At 45.2% G+C, this 22899-nt stretch overlaps 1 protein-coding gene across 7 annotated transcripts; it reads left to right on the top strand.

The window, feature by feature from the left end:
• Window positions 1-31: 31 nt before the first annotated feature.
• TNFAIP1 (TNF alpha induced protein 1) lies at window positions 32-21659 on the top strand. 7 transcript variants are annotated; one of them, XM_087957395.1, is made up of 8 exons: window positions 42-257; window positions 2081-2363; window positions 8289-8639; window positions 9417-9586; window positions 10831-10920; window positions 14002-14054; window positions 17594-17789; window positions 20506-21659. In XM_087957395.1, exons 3-8 carry the CDS (start codon window positions 8426-8428, stop codon window positions 20725-20727), a joined length of 945 nt encoding a protein of 314 aa, XP_087813521.1. In that variant the 5' UTR covers window positions 42-257; window positions 2081-2363; window positions 8289-8425; the 3' UTR covers window positions 20728-21659. The 7 variants fall into 7 exon arrangements, with proteins under 7 accessions (XP_026538489.1, XP_087813521.1, XP_087813523.1 ...); XM_087957384.1 differs by having other exon boundaries at window positions 51-257; window positions 2292-2363; XM_087957391.1 differs by having other exon boundaries at window positions 64-257; window positions 2287-2363.
• Window positions 21660-22899: the final 1240 nt, after the last annotated feature.

Below are 22899 nucleotides of genomic sequence, written 5' to 3' on the forward strand. Positions count from 1 at the left end.
CTGCGTATATCGGGAATGGACGCTGGCGCGCGGGGCCTATCGGGAGTTGTAGGCTGAGTTCTCGCGATGAGGAAGCCTGTTGCTGCAGCCCCAACTTGGAGCCTCTCTCTTCGGCCGGGATTGAGAAGCTGAAGGTTCGGCGAGTCGCTCGGAGCCGGTTGAGCTCAGTTCCGCTCCTTTGCCTGGCCGTCGCTCGGGGCTCCCGCGGAGCCATTGGTGGCCTAGTGTGGGAGCAGCGCGGAGCGGCTCGGAAGCAGGTAAAGAAAAGAACCAGCGGTTGGCAGGGCGAATTAGCGGTGGGAGGGCCCGCGTTTGGGGCAGAGACAAGGGGAAGTGAAGTTGATTCTGTATTTTGGGGACGAGAGGTTTGAGATAAAGCGAGGTAGGCGGGAGTAAAGGTAGGCTGGGTGAAAGAGTTTCCTTTCCTTTTTATTTACAGTATTTGTATAATTTATAGTCCCCTCCCAACCTCTTTTAGCGGCAGAGATAGGGAGCCCGTCGTTTGAAACAGGCTGGAGGTGGGGAAACGCTACACCTGTTGAAGGGTAGCCCAGAGTTCAAACCCATCATGGTAGGGCTACTTGGTCATTTTGAATAAGGTTGAAGAGAGAAATTTCTGAATACCTGTTACATTGGATGCCTTAAGTCTTAAAATGAGATTAAATGAAATACAGGGATTCTCCCCCACTCCTGGTCATAACTATGCTACCTTTGATACACAGCCCTCAACGTGCATTCAGAAGCAAGTATGCTCCTTTGCTTGAACAGTTTACAGTTGGGTACCCTTGTTCTGTAAATACAGCTAGGACAGCAAAAGCACTTAGACTTATATACCGCTTTACAGTGCTTTACAGCCCTCTCTAAGCGGTTTACAGAGTCAGCATATTTCCCCCAACAATCTGGGTCCTCATTTTACCCACCTCGGAAGGATGAAAGGCTGAGTCAACCTTGAGCCTGGTGGGATTTGAACTGCCAAATTGCAGGCAGCCGGCAGGCAGCAGAACCTAGGCCTGCAGTACTACACTCTAACCACTGCACCACTGTGGCTCATGGATGGTGTGGTGGTTAAAGCATTGGATCGACTTAGGTTGAAGTCCAAATGCAACCATGGAAGCGAGGGGTTAACTCAGCCAGATGTATCTGGCAGGGTTGAGGGAATTCTTTGGGGATTATAGAAAGGGAGCCACGTGGACAGAAAGTGAGATAGCAGTGTAAATACAGATAGTCCTCAAATTATGACTGTAATGGAAACGGCCCATTACAGTTGTAAGTCGGGTCACCCACACAACTGACCTGATTTTATGACCTTTTTCTTCAGTGGTTGTCACATGACTTCAGGGGAGAGGATGACTGTCTGAACTTTGAATCCAGGTTGTCAGATCTGTCAGAGCAACTGGCCAAGGAGTACGTGTAGTCCAAACCCTAAAAGAAAAAATGAGAACAGAAAATCAGATCTAAGTAGAAAGAACAAAATGAGCCTTCAGCAGGAGCTGTACAAAAATAAGTGGCCATTTGGATCCCACCCTTGAACTGAGTCCCTGCATGTACTATATATTCTTCTACAGGGAGTCCTCAACTCACAGCAGTTTATTTAATGACCAAAGTTACAACAGCACTGAAAAAAGTGACTTATGACCATTTTTCACACTGTTGGAAGAAATATCCAGGTCCAGGTCCAAGCTGGGAGAAAGGCACTGGAAATAAAATGGAGGCTGATGGAAAGAAATGTTTCCTTTATTGATGAAGCAGAACCACCAACCACATGGGATTCTGGGACAGCTGATAAAATGGAGTTTAGAGTGGATGGATTTTTATACCTTCTGGGTCCCTGTGGGGTCATGTAGGGGTCATGGCTGGCTCTATAGGCAAAAGGGAAAATGCAAATCCTAGGTGTTTGAGCTAATTTTGTCAACCTTTGGCTTGATTGTGTTGCTTATCTGGAGTCTCTGACCCAGTCTTTCTGAATGACTGACCAAATCTGCATTTCTATAAGTTGGCCTCCTCAATTTCTACTAGAGCAGGGAAACTCTGCTGGTTTCTGTCTCCCTTAAGGGTTTTTTTTTTTCCATTTCTCCTTTAGGGGAAATATTCTATCCTGCCTTTTTAATATTCCCCCCAAATATTTTATTACTCGGGGAGGGGAGTAGTGGTGGTATTCTACTGGTTCTGCCAAGCCAGTAGCAGCAATGAGCAGCGGAAAATGAACCGGTTCTCTCTGCTACTCTGCTGTTGGGCCCACCTGCCCACCTGGGCTCCTATACTCACCTTTATCCTCTGCTTTTGAAGCACAGCTGCTTTGTGTAGCACAGCAGAGTCCGTGCAGCAGCTGCTGAAGCGACCAGGAGAGTGCAGGCTTGCAGGAGGTGAGTTGGAATGCCTCTGCGCCTGTGCAAAGTGAATGTTTGGCCTGTGCATGCACGCAAAGTGTGCATGCGCACAAAGCCCGCCCACTAAGCCATGCCCACCGAACCGATGGTAAACATTTTTGAATCCCACCACTGGAGGGGAGCTTCCCACAACACTTACGACTTTTGTAGCAGCCCCACGATCATGTGATCAAAATTCAGATGTTTGACAATTGATTCATACTTCCAACCCATTTCTGTGTCTCAAGGTCATGTGATTACTTTTTGGAACCTTTTGACAAGCAAAATCAACGGGGAAGCTCGATTCAGGTAGCAACCGTGTTACTAACTTATCAACTGCAATGATTCACTTAACTATGACAAGAAAAGTCGTAAAATGGGACAAAACTCATTTAACAAATGTCTTAGCTTTAACAACAGTCATTTTGGGCTCAATTGTGGTCGTAAGTCGAGGACTACCTGTAGTTTTCAGTAGTTATTGGTGTCACCAGGACAAATTACCTTGATGCTGAACAACTAATTGGAAATGTTTGGACAGCAATGTGAATGGTAAAACTAAAATTGCTATATTCATTTAAGAACTTGAATTGAGTTGATCAACTTGGTCATTGAGTGAAGCAGTTGCTAAGTGAAAACATGATTTGATGGCCTCACTTCTGCTTTCTTTGGCTTTACAGACTTGTGAAGGTTGTAAACGCGAGGATCGATTACAAAGTTAGTTTTTCTTTAATGCTGTAACTACAGTTGCTAAATGAGGCAGTCGCTAAATGAAGACTGCCTGTAAAAACTGCCAGTTTAAAATAGGACTGGAAAAGTTAAGCTTGTTAGAATATCCCATGAATCTGAAGTCAAATTCATGAGATATTTTGGTATGTGTTTGTGTACACAGAATCAAAATGTCACTAAGAAAAGGGTTGACTTGATGGCTTCCAGGTGTGCCTGGATTACATGGCCCATCATGCTGAGCCATTGCTGGTGATAGGAATTACCATACAAATATATCAGAAGGGCAGCTTGCTAAGGTGCACATTGGTAGCTTTTTTTTGCAGAAATGGAGAACCAAGTTGTCATGCTCCTGGTGGAGACTGACTCTGAGGGAGAGGAGAAACAGTCAACAGGGAGTGGAAGTGCGGCTCCGGAGGTTGTGGAGGAGGCTGGGGAAGGGAAGAGGCCGGCTGGGCAGTCAGAGGAAGAACCAGCCCCATCCCCTCTCCATCCTAGGGCATGCAGGGAGGAGAGGATAAGGGAGAGACATGGTCTACTGGGGAGGAGAGGGCCTTGATCCTCTTCATGGGCTGCAGCTGTGACAACTGGATAAGAGGACGGACATGCGTACCAGCCAGTGCTGGAAACAAAGCATGGAAATATCTCTAGTTTATTGTTCCTCTCTGAGTTTGGTGTCCTTCCCAGTGTGTGTTCTGATATCACTGGATGTCTTCAAGCCCTTATCTTGCCTGGTTTGTGTTGTTTTTGACTCTTTATAATTTAAATGGCATTTCCTCCTCCTTGTAACTGCTTGTGTGGGAGTTTTTTGTCTCCAGTCAAGGATATTTGGAGCTTGGAAGCAAAGTGAAGGAATAAAAGGGGCTTCACCCGGTTTTTGTGACTGTGTTTATTTTGTATCCCACCCTGGGTCATCACACAAGTGTATTAGTTTCAAAATGGACAATAGAAATAGAATAACAGAGTTGGAAGGGACCTTGGAGGTCTTCTAGTCCAACCTCCCAGTGGTGGGCTGCTACTGGTTCTAGCAAACTGGTAGTTCCGGCAATCAACTAGCCCTGCCCACCTGCCCCTGTCCTATCCTGTCCTATATTTCTGTCTTTTTCAGATCAGCTGATTAATGCTGGACAGTGGATTACCGGGGAAGGCTAGAATGTAAGATGTATAGGTTCAAATTTGAGTCTTTTGAATGCTGCACGTGCTCACAGAACCGGTTGTTAAACTGGTTGCAGCCCACCACTGCAACCCCCTGCTTAGGCAGGCAACCCTATATCATTTCAGACAAATGGTTATCTGAAATAGGTAGGATTCAGAGGTGGTATTCAGCAGGTTCTGACCAGTTCTGGAGAACCGGTAGCAGAAATTTTGAGTAGTTTGGAGAACCGGCAAGTCCCACCTCTGACTGGCCCCACCCCCATCTCTTCTCTGCCTCCCGAGTCCCAGCTGATTGGCTGGCTCTTCTTTTGTTGCCATGCATAGGAGAACGGAGCTGGAAAGTAGGTTAGTGGGGTGGGGAGGGAATGGGGATTTTGTAGTAACCTATTGTGGTTTGCCGGCAGCCTGTGCAGACAGCAGTAGAATCAGACAGTGGGGAAGAATGGGGACCAGTCTGGGAGTCTAAAGAGGACTCGGATGAGGATCCTGCGTCCGATGCAGAGATGAGGCCAGGACCATCTGGGAGTGGGGTGCTGACTCTGGAGCCTCCAGAGTCTGGCAGCAGCGAGGCAGAGGAACAAGGGGAGCCTGTTCCCAGTGCGCATGTGCGCAGAGCTGCCAAAATTCAGGAGCAGCTGAGACAAAAGGGGCAACTCGGGAGTAAGGCTTGGAGGTGATTGCCCCTCCCATAAGGTATAAAGGACAGGCAAAGGTGATGAAACCTTTGCAGGAAGCAAAGTCGTTCATTCTGTTTGGATTAATCCTTGAAACTCTGTGGACTTTGTACTTCGGTTGGTTTTTTATAACTCATTTGGCACTCTAGTTGTTGGCAGCAATTCAAAGGAAAGAAAGGTGAGTGCTTATCTCGAAGGGACTGTTTGGGACTCATTACAGGCTGGGAATGAACATAATTCCCAGCATGGTAATAAAACAGGAGTTGTAACTAAGCGTGTGCTTAATGATGGTCTTGGGAAGCCTTGGTCAGAACATAATCTTTCCCCAGGAGTGGGGATTTTACAGTATCCTTCCCCTGCCATGCCCACCAAGCCATGCCCACAGAACCGGTAGTAAAAAATTAAATCCCACCACTGGTAGGATTGGTAAGTGAATTTTGAAAAATGTGACCAAATTTTAGCAATGTGATCTGCAAGAGCAGCAGAGGTAGCGACCTAGGAGCATAAACTGCAGCATAGTTCCCATCAGTGCTATGTGGGCCACAAGACAGCTACATCTGTGGCGTATCTAGATTGGCGACCTAGAACTGTCCAGAATGCTTAGCCAGGACATTTCTTAAGGGCTGGAGCATTGGATTTAGATGGAGGAGAGCCAGATTCAAGTCTACCCAAAGGTACTCAGCCAAAGATATTATTTGAATGTCCTTGACTCTGCTTCTCTCGCTCAGCTATCCTGCAGCAAAGCAACGGGACTTCATCTGTTGCCGGATGAAAATGTAATAAAACATTAATTCTCTTCCTGGCTGCTCTTCCTGCCCTTTCGAAGCCAAGCTTGGAGTTGCAAAATTGTTAAACTAGACTTTTTTTTTCTTCTTCTCAGTAGAGGTTTTTGAAGCAGGATTTTCCATGGGAAGGAAAGGGTTCCGCTGGATAAACATGAGCATTTGACTCTGAAAATGGCCATGAGAAAGACTGAATTTGGGATCTCTGGTGAAGAGGTGGCTCTTCTGTGCGCTGAGCGATAGAAGAAAAAAAAACTCCTTTGCTACCTTTTTAGAATTTTTTAGAATTTGGTCTTACAAGGTAGTTCTCATTTAGTGACTGCCTTGCACAGCGGCCACTTGTAATTAGGATGGGGATGGAAAAAGTAACTTTGGGGCCAATCCTTGCATTGACAGTCTTTGCAAAAAAAAAAAAAAAAAGCCAAGGAAAGCTGGAAGTAAAATCACGATATTTCACTTAGCAACTGCTTCACTTAATGAAGAAGTTGCCAATCTCATTTGTCACAAAACGAAGACTACCTGCATTTATCAACTTTAGCAAAGTAGCTGCGGGACGGTCATTGGAGTCTAGCATCCTCAGTGTATCAAAAACAGGACACAAAAGCGGGATAAAGTCATAAAGTCACTTTTTATGGTACCATTGTAACTTCGAATGGACGCTAAACGAGTTGTAAGCCGAGGACTGCCTGTGAATCCAGGGGGGCTCCAGTTGTGGATGAAACCTCCAGCGCCCTCAGGTCAGCGGGATCAGCCGTGACAAATGCAACACTCACATCTCTCTCTCTCTCTCTTTGCAACTCAAACCGGGTCATTTTCATGGCCGTTTTTTTTTTTTTTTTTCAGTTTTGGTGATGTGCCATGATCTTTCCTGAATGCCATCCAGTTGGCTCTTGAGACAAGCTCAGGCTGGCCCTGTTGGAAACAGAAACCTGTTGTGACACTAGGTTATTTCGAGTTTATTACTTTTTATAAAAGGCAATTAAAAAGTTTTTTAAAAAAAAAAAAAAAAACCAAAGCCCAACTGGGAGGAAGGAAATATTCCTATTGTTTGAGGGAGGCTGAGTCAGACACATTGCGTCATCCTTCAGGGCTGGAAACTCCACCCACCCCAAATCTTCCTGCTTGCCCCACTGAAATGCAGTGATTGAAGTCTAGACTTTGGTCTCTTATCCAGAAGATAGTTTAAGAAGGCTTGCCTTGGTTGCGGATACGGCTTTAAACAACAGGTATCTCTTTTTCCCCCCCTTCATTTCTCAATATCATTTTTATATCCTAGGTACTCTTGTAATTGGATTGGTTAGATCAGAACGTTAAATTTAAGTAAAGTTGAATTGCCTTTACAAAGGTGGGGGGGAAAGCCCCTTTGTCTTCAATTGGAATGAGTACCGCTGTTGAACGTTTCCTGAAAACAAGAGGGGTGTTTATTTTTTCAGAGCTTCGTAGCTTTTGTAATTAGTTTTAAAAACTGACTGACATGGGGGATCTTATGTGTGATTGTATATATGTCTACTCTTCATTTAAATCCATTGTTTCTATGTTCTTCCAATTGAAAAAAATATATACATTGGGTGGGGAATGATGTCCCCTTTACAATCTGTGGACTTTAATTCCCAGAATTCCAGAGCCGGCCATGCACACGATTAGCGAACCGGTTGTTACCACGGGAGAATCCCACCCCCGCATGAGAGGCTGTGCGTGTGGTTATCAGAACTCTGGTACCAAGTTGTAAGTTACTGGGGTGGCCCGTTGAAACTTTGAGGGATCACCAAGCAACAGGTCATTAAGCGAGGACTGCCAGTATAAGCTGCTTAAAAATCCTAAAAAATAATTTCTTGGAAACACGGCTTGACCTGCTCTAAAGGGAACTGGACCTTGCTCCTAGTTGTTTTCCTGATCCCCTGTGGAGATGGGTCAGTGTGAACCACCAGGTCTCAGTTACAGAGAAGGTTCAGGTTTCAATAATTGGAATCCTGGCGCTATTTTTGTAGCAATGCTTCTGAGCTCTTCTTACCACATGCTAAACTATAGCACAGTTTCATAGTTTTTGGCGAAGCATGTTGCCAGACCCAGATGTCAACTCATAAAATATTTCTATGGTCTTAGAGTTGCCAACAGAAAGGGAAGGGGGAGCAGTGCGGCAGCTTGCAAATTGAAAGTGCATTCCATAAATGTTTTCAAAGATAGTAGCTAGGTGACCAAAGTTTCTGCCGAGCAAAATTCTAACTGGAGAGCATGATTGATGACCATTGGCTATGGATGTGTCCCATTGGAGAATATGAATTATGATACGCATAGGGGATCGGGGAAAAATCAGGGTCAAGGGTGACAATGAACGATGTGTCTCAGAATTGGCTACACCCAGGCAGTGCCCACATGTTAACTCTCAATAAATCCTTTTGAAGGTTTGGAAGTTTGGCTCGAGACTCATGATTTGAATGGGATTAAGTGCCGGAATTCTGACACCAGACAAGATGGCTGATAAAAATGGGTTTTGCCTCTTTGAGCGTGTTGTGTGATCCCCTCCCAACACAATCATTTCAACCGACAACAGTGAAACACCTCTCTCTCTGTTTTTGCTCTGCTTTTAGAGTCTCTTGGCTCTGGGGCCCGCAACTTCCAAGGAGTTCTCGAATCCAGTTGGAGACCCCCACGGTTTTCCCCTCCAATCACGGCGGAGTCGGTCAAGCCCACCCACTGCCGTGTTGTCATCTATTTGCAGAAGGAGATGTCCGGCGACACCTGCTTAACCAGCCTCTGCCCAGCTTCGGGAGCAAAGCCGAAAAGGTGCAGCGCCAAAATCGGCACCCTTGGCAATAAGTACGTGCGGCTCAACGTTGGGGGCTCCTTGTATTACACCACCGTGCAGGTGCTGACACGCCACGACACCATGCTGAAAGCCATGTTCAGCGGAAGGATGGAGGTGCTCTCCGACAAGGAAGGTGGGTGCTGATGAAAACCAGCAAAGCCAATGTTCTGACCCAGCTCCCCAAACACGACAACCCCTCTGTTGTTGAAGCAATGATTCCTTTATTAGGAGTGCCAGCAGCCCTGGCAGAAAGTTTCTCTTACAGCAGGCTAACAAGTCTGTCCTGCAGGGAGATGAATAGTTGTCTGTCACAACTATTCATCTCCACCCCCTGCCTTTTATCCCCAGAACTAGGGTGGGGCTTCGCGAGCAGCGGTAGCTGTTCCGTCCCAGGGACCGGCCCATAGATTTCCACTGCTCTCCTCTCCTCTGCCTTCTGTGCATTTGCTTTTCAGGCACTGGACCCAGTTGTTCCTCCTCTTCCTCATCAGCCACCTCTAGACCTGTTAGACTGGTTCCAAAAGTTGGGAATGGGAGATACAGTTTTGTATTAGTTCTCCTCTTTCTTTGAATTCTATGGTAGTCGGCATTGATGCAGGTAGTCCTCCACTTTACAACCACAACCGAGTCAAAATGTATGTTGCTAAGTGAGATATTAAGTGAGTTTCGTCCCATTTGATGACTTTTCTTGCCACAGTCAAGGACTACCTATAAATCTAATTAATCAAAATTTTAACTGGCATCCTCTGAGATCTGTTTGCAGCCTGTTCAGAATTACCACCCAAGATTAGGCAAGTTTTCATACATCTGCGAGTCTTCTTGGTAGACATCAAAGCTCTGGGGGATAATTTTCTTACATATTTTCCCACCTGCTTTGCTTGAAACCCAAGGCCTGTTGTTTCTTTCCCAGGTTGGATCCTGATCGACCGCTGTGGGAAGCATTTTGGAACCATCTTAAATTACCTTCGGGACAACACGGTCATTCTACCCAAGAACCGGCAGGAAATCAAGGAGCTGATGGCTGAAGCCAAATATTACCTCATTCAGGGCTTGGTGGACCTCTGTCAAGCTGCCTTGCAGGTAAGAGAGCTGTACATGCTGAAGGGTAAAAGCTTAAAGAGAAGGAAGGGACCCTGGAGGTCATCCAGCTCAACCCTTTTACTGGAGGCAAGAATCCTACTCGAGAAAAGCCCTTGATGGGGACAACCGGTGTATATTTAAAGTTCTTTGGGGGAAGGACAGTCTACATTCTCCTGTGTAGATTATTATTCTAGACATGGGGGGCCTTTGTGCCACCACCACCCCAGTCCTGAATTTGTGGGCTTCAAACACCCCCTTCCCAATGGACTACGACAAATCTTTCAAGTACTCTGTTTTTAAAAAGAAAATTGTGTCTTCAACCTTTAAAGCCCTCACTCTCTTAAAACGCTGAAGAGGTTCCACCGATATCTGTTCCCGCCATTTTCATTTTCACGCCTTCTTTTAAAAGTGTGATGCGGGAGGGAGGGGAGAAATTCACCATCAAAATTCTCTGCAAGAGGTTTAAGGCATAAATTATGTCCCGCAAGAGCACCCTCCCAACATCCTGGCAAAAAAGTAAAAATTGTTCTGACCTAGGCTTCCCAAAAGCACGAAGCCAACTCCTCGTCCTGATAAAACCCCTTTTATTTAGTTTAAAGTGAATTCCTCTCCAGCAAAGTCCCAGCCAACAGTCTTTAAAGTGATATCACAATTACAGACCTTTATCAGGCTTGGAGAGCTGCCAATCCAATACCTTCCAAACGTCACTTTGTAGCAGACAATACTTGGCAAGAAGTCAGGAACAGACCTTCACCCTAAAGAATTGAACTAATTGTCTCCTGCAAACACCACTCCCCTTTCGCTACTCTTTATTCCCTATGGGAGGGGTCATTCACCATCCACCTATGGCTTTATTCCCGAGTCGACCCTTGTTCCTTAGCTGTTCCCTTCTCCTGGCAGCTCTGTGCAAGCACACACTGAGAACAGGCTCCAGCTGTTCTTCTGCCCCACTGATTTCCGACTCCGAAGGCAGCTGATAACTGTCAGACGGCCCTGGCCCCATCTGGCGCTAGAGCATTCGTCACAGCCTTCCCCCAGACTCCAGGACTGGCCCATGTTCCTCCCCAACCTCCTCACTGTCTGAGTTCTGCTGCCAGCTCTGCTGGCCACTGGCGGGCCACAACAAAAGCCAGATGGGATAACTTAAATCTTCATTTCTGCCATTCAAAACAATGGGATTCCAGAGGCAGTGGCAGTCTACCCTGCTTTAATCTGTCTGGATGTGTGTGCAATTCTCTTTGCAGGACAAGAAAGAGACCTACCACCCAGTCTGCAATATCCCTGTCATCACTTCTCCGAAAGAGGAAGAGAGGCTCATTGAATCAGCCATGAAGGTACTTGGGGGGGATGAAGAGAGAATGAGCAGGCGAAAAGGGCCAATTCACACATTACGGGTAGTCCTCAGTTTACAACCACAATCGAGCCCAAAATGTATGTTGCTAATTGAGAAACTTGTTACGTGAGATTTGCCCCACTTTGCGACTTTTCCTGTTACAGTTGTTAAGTGAACCATTGCAGTTGTTGTCTGGTTTCCACAGTGACCTCATTTGTCAGAAAGTTGCAAAGGTTGATCACGTAACCCTGGGACCCTGCAACCGTCATAAATTTGTGTCAGTTGCCAAGCGTCTGAATTTTGATCATGTGACTATGGAGAGACAACAGTGGTCACAAGCGTGAAACATGGGCACAACTCACTTTTTTCAGGGCCATTGTAACTTTGAACGGTCACCAAGTGAACTGTTGTCACTTACCTATGCAGTGCCAAAGGTGCTTTATTTTTCTAAGAGTAGGGGTGGGATTCAATTTTTTTAACAACTGGTTCTGTGGGTGTGGCTTAGTTGGGCGTGGCTTGGTGGTCATGTGACTGGGTGGACATGGCTTGGTGGTCATGTTATTGGCTGGGCGTGGCCAACTCAATATCACTCACATCGAGGCACGCATCTCCTCGCCTGGCCTCTCATGACTGTGGGCATGCTGCAACAGTTGTAAGTGTGAAAAATGGTCATAAGTCACTTTTTTTCAGTGCCATTGTAACTTTGAATGGTCACTCCACACAAGCAAAGTACCAGCAAAGGAGGGGAAAAAAACTCCAGAGACGTTCCTGAGACAGGAAGTCTAGTCCTGCCAAGAATGTAATAAGGGTTAACGGAGAGGCAGTTTCTGTAAGCAACACCAGAATGTTTCCTTCCTGCCTTCCTTACAGGATTAGGCCAATAATTTCTTCTAACAACCGGTTCTCCGAACTGCTTAGAATGTTAACAACCGGTTCTAAAGAATAGGTGTGAACTGGTAGAATCCCACCCCTGTCCAAGAGGCAACGGGACTTTCTGGTTTTCCTTTGAAGACGTTTGGCTTCTCATCCGAGAAGCTTCCTCAGCTCTGACTGGATGGTGGGGAATGGAATATAAATATAATATGGAATATAAATCCTTCTCTTCCTGTATATATACACGGTATATAAGTCTAAGTGCTATTGCTATTGCTATTTTACCCTTTAAAAAACCCCAAAGCCTCAGGTTTAGTGTGATCCTTGAACTAACAGAGGGTAAGCACATCTGCTCCAAGCCAGAGTCATCCCAAGCCTGGATTGGCACCACATGGGAAGCCATCCAAAGTCTCAGCCACTTTGTCTTCCTTATTGGTGGCTGGGAATTTGAACTTTGTCCCAGCATCTGAAGAATGAGGAAGAGGGAAAAGGAGGCTCCATTCAGCTTTTAAAATATCAATATTTTCCATGCTATTTGAACACCTAGAGGTGACATGAGTACAGATAGCCTTCATCTTACGGGCCACAATTGAGCCCAAAATTTATGTCCCTAAGTGAGAAACTTGTTAAGTGAATTTTTGTCCCATTTTTTTTTTACTTTTCTCCCCACATTTTTTAAATGAATCACTGCAGTTCTTAAAATAGCAACACTTGGTCACCAAAGGGGGAATCACATAGCACTGCAACCATCGTAAATGTGAGTCAAGTATCCGAATGTAACATGACGTGACCATGGAGATGCTGCAACGGTTGTAAGTTTGAAAAACGGTTATATGTCCCTTTTTTCAGTGCTGTTGTAACTTCGGTCACTGTAAGTTGAGGACTACCTGTATTTGAAAAAAGGCTGTTGTGGTTTACCCTTTTCAGCTCATGGCAGATAAAACCACTTTTGTTATTTTTGGAGTCTGCTCTTTGGGGGAAACACGGGGAATTTGCTGGAGATGGGTAGAGTTAATGATGGGGAGGGGGCTCCAAAGTGGATTGGGTTCCCCATTGTTCCTCTTCCCTTTCTGTTCCAATTAAGATCCCCCAATTTAGGGAATAAATTGCAAAGGAGTACTTGGAATAGCCATGCCTATCATTCATTCATTCATTCATTCATTCATTCATTCATGAAAATGTGTATGGCCACCCAATTCATTCTCAGTGATTCTGGGCAAGGATAAAGTATATTGTTCTTTGTGTTGTTTCTTTGGAGCTACTCAAGGAGCATCCAAGTGAAAGGCAAAAAAGTCAAGGTGATACACATGCCTTTGTCATCTCCCTCTGCAGAAGCCGCAGAGCTATTCCACAGCACTTTTTTTAAAAAAAATAATAATTCCCAGCGAGGAAAGCTGTTCAGACTTTTGAGCCTTATCTATGTCAAACGGCCTCCTAAAGGATTTTATCAAATGGTTAAACTTTTTCTGGACTGATTTGCTTAATGACAGAATGATTCACTTAACAACTGCAGTGATTTGCTTAACCATGGAGGGAGGCCCCCACTGCTTTGCTTAACAACAGAAGTTCTGGTCTCAATCTAACAGATTAACAGAGTTGGAAGGGACCTTGTAGGTCATCTAGTCCAACCCACCCCCTTTGCCCAAGCAGGAGACCCTATACCTGTGATGGCGAACCTGTGGCACGTGTGCCAGGGATGGCACACATCTCTGTGGGCACATGAGCCGTCACCCCAGCTCAGCTCCGCCGCGTATGCATGCAGGCCTCCCGCCAGCCAGCTAGTCTTTGGGTCTTGTCTACATATGCACTGGGGGGAGCGCGTGCCCAGGGGATGTGCGGAGGGCAGGGGACATGCGCGTGCGATGTGCGTGCATTGCATTTTGGGGGTGCGTGCATGCCCACACGCTTTGGGCCCTCGATGCTTAAAAGGTTAGCCATCACTGCCCTATACCTACACTATACCATTAGGGTTGTAAATGAAGGATGACCTGTACTGGGAATCTGAAGGCCTGGCAAGATTTCCTCCATGGCTTGTTTTTTCTCCTTCTTGCAAACACCTGAGTCAGGAATGGTGATTTCAGGTTCCCATAATGACCTGGGAGCATTCAATGCCTCTGTTCCCAGAGCTTTGTGGGATCCAGGGCAATGAGTCTCTGCATTCTGTTGGCCTGCATTGACCTCCCCCTTTTTTTCTCCCCCTTTTTTTCAGCCAGTGGTGAAGCTCCTTTATAACCGAAGTAACAACAAATACTCCTACACAAGGTAAACACCTCCCTTCCCTGGGCTAACGCTGAAACTTAAAAGACAAAAGTTTGGAACTCTGGGAAGGTCGGATTCACCCTCCTGTTTCTGCGGTGATCCACCAGTTGAATCTAGGAAGACCCCCCCAAGCAGACCTAAAAGCTTTGCAACACTGTACAGGTAGTCCTCGGCTTACAACAGTTCACTTCGTGACTGTTCAAAGTCACAACGGCGATATCAGCGTTCCGAGTAATGCACCCATAGAAAGCAGAACTCTGAGGCAGGCAAATTCCTCAAAGAACAATTTATTGGATGCGGCATATTGGCACAACTGGTGAAAGCCGACTCTGAAAGTTCCCACGGCTTTCACCTGATGAAAAAGTAAACGTTTCCCCTTTCTCCCAAGTCACTGATTACGCTGTCCAATCAAGGTGCTGCCCGGTTGCTTGGTTACTTCACTCCTCCCCTGGCCAGCCACCTATAGGTTAGAGCAGTGATCCCCAACCTTTTTTATGGCGCAGCCCAGTACCGACATCAGCTGGGCGCCGCCATCTTGTTTTGATGAAAAAGTGCTTCCGGTGAGCTCACCAGAAGCACTTTTTCATCAAAACAAGATGGCGCCGTTGGTGAGCTTTTCCGGGTAGAAATGGCTTTCTACCGGAAAAGCTCACGAGCGCACGCCATCTTGTTTTGATGAAAAAGTGCTTCCGGTGAGCTTTCTACCCGGAAAAGCTCACCAGAAGCACTTTTTCATCAAAACAAGATGGCGGTGCCCAGCAAGCCAGCGGCCCGGTAGGACTTGTTCCACGGACCGGTACCGGTCCGCAGACCGGTGGTTGGGGACCCCTGGGTTAGAAGATACATATACATACATTACATTACATTACATTACATTACATTACATTACATTACATTACATTACATTACATTAAAAGTAATCCTCCTATATGATCGGTCACTTAGCAACTGTTCAAAGTTACAATGGACCTAAGAAAAGTACTTATGACTTGGTTCTGAACATCTCCCCATTTCGGGCTCTCGGCAACCAACCCACATTTACTGCCATTTGCAGCGTCCCACGGTCACATGGCCATGGTCTATGACGTTTTTTTGGTATAGTTTGGCATTTACTTCCAGTTTTGAGCAAAACCTACCCACAGTGAACAACGAGTTCGCATAACAACCATGCCGGTGGTTTAACAACTGCCGCAACAAGGGTTGTAAAATTAGGTGTGGTCGCATGGTTATAACTAGCACGACTTAACAACCATAATTACAGGCTTAATTAGTCATAAGTTGAGGGCAACCTGTTACGTGCATAAAACGTAGCATGTATTGCAGATAGGTATGATTTACAATATAAAATGTAACGTGTACATTTTAAAAGTAAAAGAAAGTTTGCATTTTGTAGTTACGTATTGAAACAAGGCAAAAGGACGTCTTGGAGAGAATGGGAATTGATCCGATTCAAAGCCACCTTAGAAATCAGTCATTAAACTGAAAAATTCTATTACTGTAGCAAAGCAATTGTACTCTGAGTCTTCAGTCAGAGCTTGGCAAATTAATCCTAGGCACAAACCCTAGAAAAGACGCTTTAAGATCTATTCAAGCTTTAAAAACAGCAGTCAAGATTATTTTGCCACTGACTTAACATTTAATTGCATTTCTGCGTCTTATCTACCTTTACATGACAATTCTCTGGTCAAAGTACAAGGTAAAAAGATATTAATTATAGTAGCAGCAGTAGAAATGAAGTCACTGCTGTTTAAAGTAAACAACAAGATTGCTGCATTAGCAATGAAAAATCAGAGCTAAGGATAAACTGGTATTTGGACACAAATTCACCTGTTTTGTAATCCATCTGTGACGGAGGCCAGGATGTCAAGCTAGTTACCTTGAACAAAAACCAGGTACCGTGGGGCTGAATTCCAAAGTAGCCCTCGACCTATGATTTGTGTGTATGTGTGCGTGTGCGTGTATATATATATTTGAGTATATATGTGTGTATGTATGTATATGTGTGTGTGTGTATGTGTGTATGTATATACATTTATTTTATTTATTTGATTTGTCAATCACAAGATAATAGGTATAAGTATAAACATGAGTAAGAATACATGAGTAAGAATACAGGAAATAAATACGAATAAATGGGGACAATACTACAGGGACAGTAGGCACGATGGTGCACTTATGCACGCCCCTTACAGACCTCTTAGGAATGGGGTGAGGTCAATAGTAGTTAGTTTGAGGTTAAAGGAGTGGGGGTTAGAGGATACATATACATATACACACACACACACATATATACATACATAAAATACATTAAAAGTAATCCTCATATATGATCGGTCACTTAGCAACTGTTCAAAGTTACAGTGGACCTAAGTAAAGTACTTATGACTTGGTTCTGAACATCTCCGCATTTCGGGCTCTCGGCAACCAACCCACATTTACTGCCATTTGCAGCATGACCATGATCTATGACTCTTTCTCACAGTACACACTCCCCCAAATCTTTTTTTTCCCCTCCCCTTTTGGATTAGGAGTCCGTTTCGTAATAAAACCCCTGCCATTTTTATTTTCCAGGAAAGAAAATGGAGCCAGAGGCTGGAGTTCTTTTATGCCAACCTCTGAGTAGATCCTTTTAGTTTATCTACAGGTAGTCCTCAACTTACGACTAACAAATAACTCCTACATTTCCGATGCTAAGCAAGAGAGTTAAAGTGAGTTTTGGGCCATTTTAGTCTGTCCTTTTCTGCTGAATGCCAGAGTGGTGGCGCCAGTAGAACCAGAGGCCCAGCTCAATCCTGGACCAGGTGAGAGCATCCTGTCCTTTGGAACCCTTAGCATGTGAAAACCTCTGTACGGGTAGTCCTTGACTTACAGCCATTCATTTAGTGACCTGTTCAAAGTTCAGCAGCACCCCAAAAAAGTGACTTTATGGCCCTTTTTCATACTTATGTGGCTTGCCACATCCCCATGGTCACATGATCAACATTCAGATGCTTGACAACTGGTTCCTATTTATGATGGTTGCTGGGTCCTAGAGTCATGTGATCAAAATTCGAGCGCTTGGCAATTGGTTCGTGGTTATGACCATTGCTGTGTCCCAGGACCAAGTGATCCCCTTTTTGCGACCTTCCGACAAGCAGAGTCAGTGGGGAAACCAGATTCGCTTCACAACTGCTTCGCTAACCGTTTCACAACTGCAGGGATTCTCTTAACAACCGTGGAAAGAAAGGTCGTAAAATGGAGGGGGGGAGGCTCAAACTGTCTCGCTTAGCAACAGTAAATTTTGGGCTCCATTCTGGTCGTAAGTCAAGGACTACCTCTATCTCCAGATGCCTCTGCTTGCACAAGGGAGCCGCTGGATCTAGGGAGGCTCCACACATCCCTCGACACAATGTTTTTTGGCGCCGGAGGAGAGAGCGGAGATACGGAATCCTTCCGGCCTCCCAATTGCCCAGAATCGCTTTCGATGGCGAGTTTGAGCGGTGTACAAATTTAATAAATAAAACCAGTGCTGCTTGCTTTTTTTTTTGCCACCCCCCCTCCAGCAACTCCGACGACAATCTCCTGAAGAACATCGAACTCTTTGACAAGCTCTCGCTCCGATTCAACAAGAGGGTACTTTTCATCAAGGACGTCATCGGGGACGAGATCTGCTGCTGGAGTTTCTTTGGCCAGGGGCGGAAGCTGGCTGAAGTCTGTTGCACCTCCATTGTTTACGCCACGGAAAAGAAGCAAACGAAGGTAATTGGCGATTCCGGTCCCTGGGATGGAGATCCGAGCTGAGAGGATGAAGGGCTCAGGATTAATACCTGGGATACCTGCTGCGGTGGGGTGGTGCGTTGGCCTAGAAGTAGAGCTCTCTCCTCACAATCAGGAGGCTGTGAGTTCGATCCTAGGTAGAGGCTGATGTTTCTCTCTCTGGGCACAATGAGACTATATATGCTGAACAAAACTCCATATTGGTGAAAGGAAAGGCATTCGGCCAGTAAAAAGTCCAACTCTATTCAGTTACCCAGAATCCACCAAGCAAGGGATTAAGGGGTCATTCAAAGAAGAAGATGATACCTGCCATTGTGGGGGTGGAGGGGACCTCAATCTCCCAGGTAGACTAGACAGAAAACATGACCAGGTGAGCTAATTTTACATTATTGTAAGGCTGTCTTAACAGAATCTTGCAAGTCTGAAAGTACAAGCCTTCTTTCTGAGTTTCTTCTTCTGCCTGTTATGAAGCTGCAGGCTCCCTCCGTCCTTTATCTGATAGTTTCCTAGGCAGCCTTTCTTCCACACATATCCCAAGGTTGTTCTTACACATCATTAAGGGAAGCATCTTGAGCCGCAGTGGCGCAGTGGTTAGAGTGCAGTACTGCAGGCTACTTCTGCTGACTGCCGGCTGCCTGCGATTTGGCACTTCGAATCTCACCAGGCTCATGGTTGACTCAGCCTTCTGTCCTTCCAAGGTGGGTAAAATGAGGAGCCGGATTGTTGGGGGCAATATGCTAACCCTGTAAACCACTTAGGGCTATGAAGCACTGTAAAGCGATATATAAGTCTTAAGTGCTACTGCTTGCTGTCAAAATGGCTGCTTCCCCTTTGTGAAATGGCTACCACGGCAAGCCAGTTGAAATAGCCATTTTGGAGTGGAGGGGCTGAAAATGAAATCACTGACCCTTAAGTCTTAGGACAGATTTAAATCTTACATCAGAGCCTGTATTTCAATGTGCTTTTTACTGCTCCAGCATCCATGTCAGAGGAGGGGTGCTGAAAGGCGTTCTCTGAAATGGAGATGGTGGTGGGGTGTTTGGCAGCCGGCTAGCCTTTTGCTTGACTCAGTTGGAGGGGAATCCACCAGGGAATTTAACTTTTCTTAGAGTGGAGCAGTGGTGGGATTCAATATGTTTTACTACCTTGGCTTGGTGGGCGTGGTGTGGCTTGGAGGGCGTGGCAGGGGAAGGATACTGCAAAATCCCCATTCCCTCCCCACCCCACTAACCTGCTTTCCAGCTCTGTTCTCCTGTGCAGGGCAACCAAAGAAGACCCAGCCAATCAGCTGGGACTCAATGGGAGGCAGAGAGTAGATGGGGGCGGGGCCAGTCAGAGGTGGGATTTGCCAGTTTTCTGAACTACTCAGAATTTCCGCTACCGGTTCTCCGGAACTGGTCAGAACCTGCTGAATACCACCTCTGGAGTGGTTGCTGCAGAGAGCAGATCTTAAATCCAGATATTGGAGACAGTGTCCTGCTTTCCATTTCTGACTCACAAGACAGTTGCTATGGTACCTTCTCGGTTTATTCAAGGCCAAAATACAATAGCGTGCAAAGTAAAACAGAGACTTAGATGCTTCCCTGAATGGAGTTGCTTTCAAATAGGAGCAAGGAGAATAGTCGGTTCAAAAGTTTGGGTCAGTCCAAGTTGTCGGCCCGTTCAGAGGTTCAAGGTTTCTTATGCCAACAGGCATGTCACACAAGATGTTGCTTGCAAGAAAGGGAAGAGAGATGCTTCTTAAATCAGGCTGCAGCCAGCTCTTACCTGTCAAGAAATTAGACTCCTTTCCTTGACAAGTAGTAGCCCTAATTGAATGATGTTACTCTGCTCTTCGCTCTACTTGCTGGGCGCATGTCAGCCCTCCTGGTAAATCAGACAGGAAAATGGGACTAGTCCAGAGGCCTCCAACCTTGGCAACTTTTAAGCCAGGCGGACTTCAAAGCTGACTGGAGAATTCTGGGAGTTGAAGTCCGCCTGGCTTAAAGTTGCCAAGGTTGGAAGACCTCTGGACTAGATCATGGGTGTCAAACTTGTGGCATCACATTGCCATCACGTGACTTTTCACGGAGGTTTTCCCATTCGCAGAGCTGGGGTGGGCGTGGCCTAGGTTAGGGTTAGGGTTAGTCCTTGATTTACAACAGTTCATTTAGTGACTGTTCAAAGTTACAGCAGCACTAAAAAAAAAATTGACTTACGACCGTTTTTCGAAGACACAACCTTTGCAGCATCCCCACAACCGTGTGATCAAAATTCACATGCCCGACAACTGGTTCATATTTATGACTGTTGCAGTGTCCCAGGGTCATGTGATCACTTTTTGTGACCTGACAGGAAAGGCAATGGGATAGCCAGATTCACTTAACAACCGAGTTAATAACATCAGCTGCAGTGATTCGCATAACAACTGTGGCAAGAAAGATCGTAAAATGGGACAAAACTCAATAAATGCCTCCCTGAACATCAGAAATGTTGGCTTCAATTGTGGTTGTAAGTCGAGGACTACCTGTACTTTTGAACCCTATCTTGGTGCCTGTTTTCTTTTGCCTGGCAAGCGGCCACTGTGGGGGGATCCTGATGGCTTTCAGGCCCTGATCCTTCTGAGATCTCAGGGTTACAGGTGACGGTCTGTGTGAGGGAGGCAAGATGGAACCGTTGTTTTGATTTCCAAAGCTGCATCTTCTTCTTCCTCCTCCAGGTCGAATTCCCTGAGGCCCGCATCTACGAGGAAACGCTTAACATCCTGCTATATGAGACTCCCCGGGTGCCTGACAATTCCTTACTGGAGGCCACGAGCCAAAATCGGAGCCAGGCCTCCCGCGGGGAAGACGAGGATGGCAACTACGAGCCGCGTGAGCGAGTCAGGCGCATTCACGTCAAGCGATACAGCACCTACGATGACCGGCAGATAGGCCATTAGGGTCCCAGGGGGCCCACCCAGAGCCCCTCCTTCCACATGGGGTGGGGGAAGGGCACGTGGCTTTGGCACTGGAGTCCCCTCATGGGCCCAGATCTTCCAGGAGGGCAGCTTACATTTCAGCCACACTGCGATATAGTTTGCAAAACGTGACTACCACCACCACCCACCCCGATGCCAAGTTACAACTGGGGGCGAAAGGGCAACCTTGTGGGTTTGGAGCCCATCCCTTGGCTGTTTTGTGTGGAATTTCATGGGCTCCTTTTCTGCCTCAAGACTTCCTGAAGACCTCCGTGCTTTTGAAAACAAAAATCCAGATGCTGAGACCAAAGAATCACACTGAAACACTACATTGCGACTACACTACAGTTGAAACACTACAGTTTTCTAGCTCCTGTTCCACTTTCCCAGAGAAGACCTGGGTAGCTGTGACTGTTTTTTTTTTTCTCCTTTACCACAATGTGATTTAAAAACAATTTTTTGTTTTGCCATAACTTGGCAACTTCTGATGCCACCTCAGCTAGAATCCTTGGGGCTGAATTGTTGCTGGGAATAACTGGAAATCAACTTCATGCTGGAAAAAAAACCTTCTGTTCTAGTTCCTGATTCTTACTGATGCGTTTGCGGGGAAATTTGAAGGGAAGGGATATACCTGGTGTGCATCTTATATGGGTAGTCCTCTACTTACAGCCACAATTGAGCTCTTGGTTCTTGCTGAGCTTGGCTGTTTTCTTGCAGGCGTTTCATTACCCAAACTAGGTCACTAGTTACTAGCACTGATGATGTTACTTAGTTTGATGAAGAATGTATTTATGACGACTATGGTCATGATTTATCACTTATCTCTTTTATGTACACTGTGAGCTTATGCACTAAAGACAAATTCCTTGTGTGTCCAATCACACTTGGCGAATAAAGAATTCTGTTCTATTTTCTATTCTATTCCATTTTCTTTTCTATTCTATTCTCTATTTTCTATTCTATTCTCTATTTGATTTTATTTTCTATCCCATTCTCTATTCTATTTTATATTCTGTTCTATTTTATTTTCTGTTCTATTCTCTATTCTATTTTATATTCTATTCTCTACTCAATTTTATATTCTATTCTATTCTATTTTATATTCTTTTATTTTAAATTCTATTCTATTTTCTATTCTATTCTCTATTCTATTTTCTATTCTATTCTCTATTCTATTTTATATTCTATTCTATTTTCTATTCTGTTCTATTTTATTTTCTATTCTATTCTCTATTCTATTTTATATTCTATTCTATTTTTTATTCTGTTCTATTTTATTTTCTATTCTATTCTCTACTCAATTTTATATTCTATTCCATTTTCTATTCTATTCTCTACTCTATTTTATATTGTATTCTATTTTCTATTCTATTTTATTTTCTATATTCTATTCTGTTATTTGGATAAGGAAACATCTGCAAGAAAAAAACGAAGCTCAGAGAGCACCAAGGACCACCCCTCATGTTAACCCTGAGCTAAAATATTCTACTTCATTTGATAACAATTGAGCTCAAAAATTTTCTGCGGCTAAGCGAGACAATTGTTGAGTTATGCTCCATTTGACAAGCTTTCTTGCCACGGTTGTTGAGTCAATCCTTGATTAAGTTAACTGAAGTTAATCCTTCAGTTAGTAATACAGTTGTTATGTGAATCTGGCTTCCCCTGTTGGCTTTGCTTGTCAGAAGGGGGAATCACATGACCCCAGGAGATTGCAACCTCCATAAGTGGGAGCCCATGATCAAGGGTTGGAATTTTTTGATCACGTGACTGTGGGGATCCTACAATGATCGTAAGCGTGAAAAACACAAGTCCCTTTTTCCAGTGCCATAGTGACTTCGAACGGTCACTAAACGAATGGTTGTAAGTCGAGGACTACTTGTATTGCAGACAGCTTTGGATCTTGCAGATACTGGGTGTCTGGCTGGTGTTGGAAACTTTTAGTTTCGGGTGGAGGTGGGGATCGCTGAAAGGGAAGAAGAAGCAAAGCAAAAAGCAGGAAGACCCAGTTTCCTAGGTCTGTGGGCAGAGATGCTTGCTCATTCAACGATAGATAACATGGCCTGCATAAGCTGGAATTTGATGATTCTTCCAGAACATTTTTTTACAGCAATCCTTTTGGTTCCCAAGGCCTAGTTAATGGAGAACAATGGGTGG

This window comes from Notechis scutatus, chromosome 1 (assembly GCF_049901735.1).
Source record: "Notechis scutatus isolate UNSWTSFEM ecotype Mainland chromosome 1, rNotScu1.2, whole genome shotgun sequence".
NCBI classification, from domain to species: Eukaryota; Metazoa; Chordata; class Lepidosauria; order Squamata; family Elapidae; genus Notechis; species Notechis scutatus.

Bases quoted from the DNA above. Each gene is read 5' to 3' on its own strand.
- TNFAIP1 (XM_026682704.2), top strand. From the start codon at position 8,426: ATGTCCGGCGACACCTGCTTAACCAGCCTCTGCCCAGCTTCGGGAGCA. The intron at 10,921-14,001 runs GTACTTGGGGGG...CCTTTTTTTCAG, and splicing joins TCATTGAATCAGCCATGAAG to CCAGTGGTGAAGCTCCTTTA. The intron at 17,790-20,505 runs GTAATTGGCGAT...TTCCTCCTCCAG, and splicing joins CGGAAAAGAAGCAAACGAAG to GTCGAATTCCCTGAGGCCCG.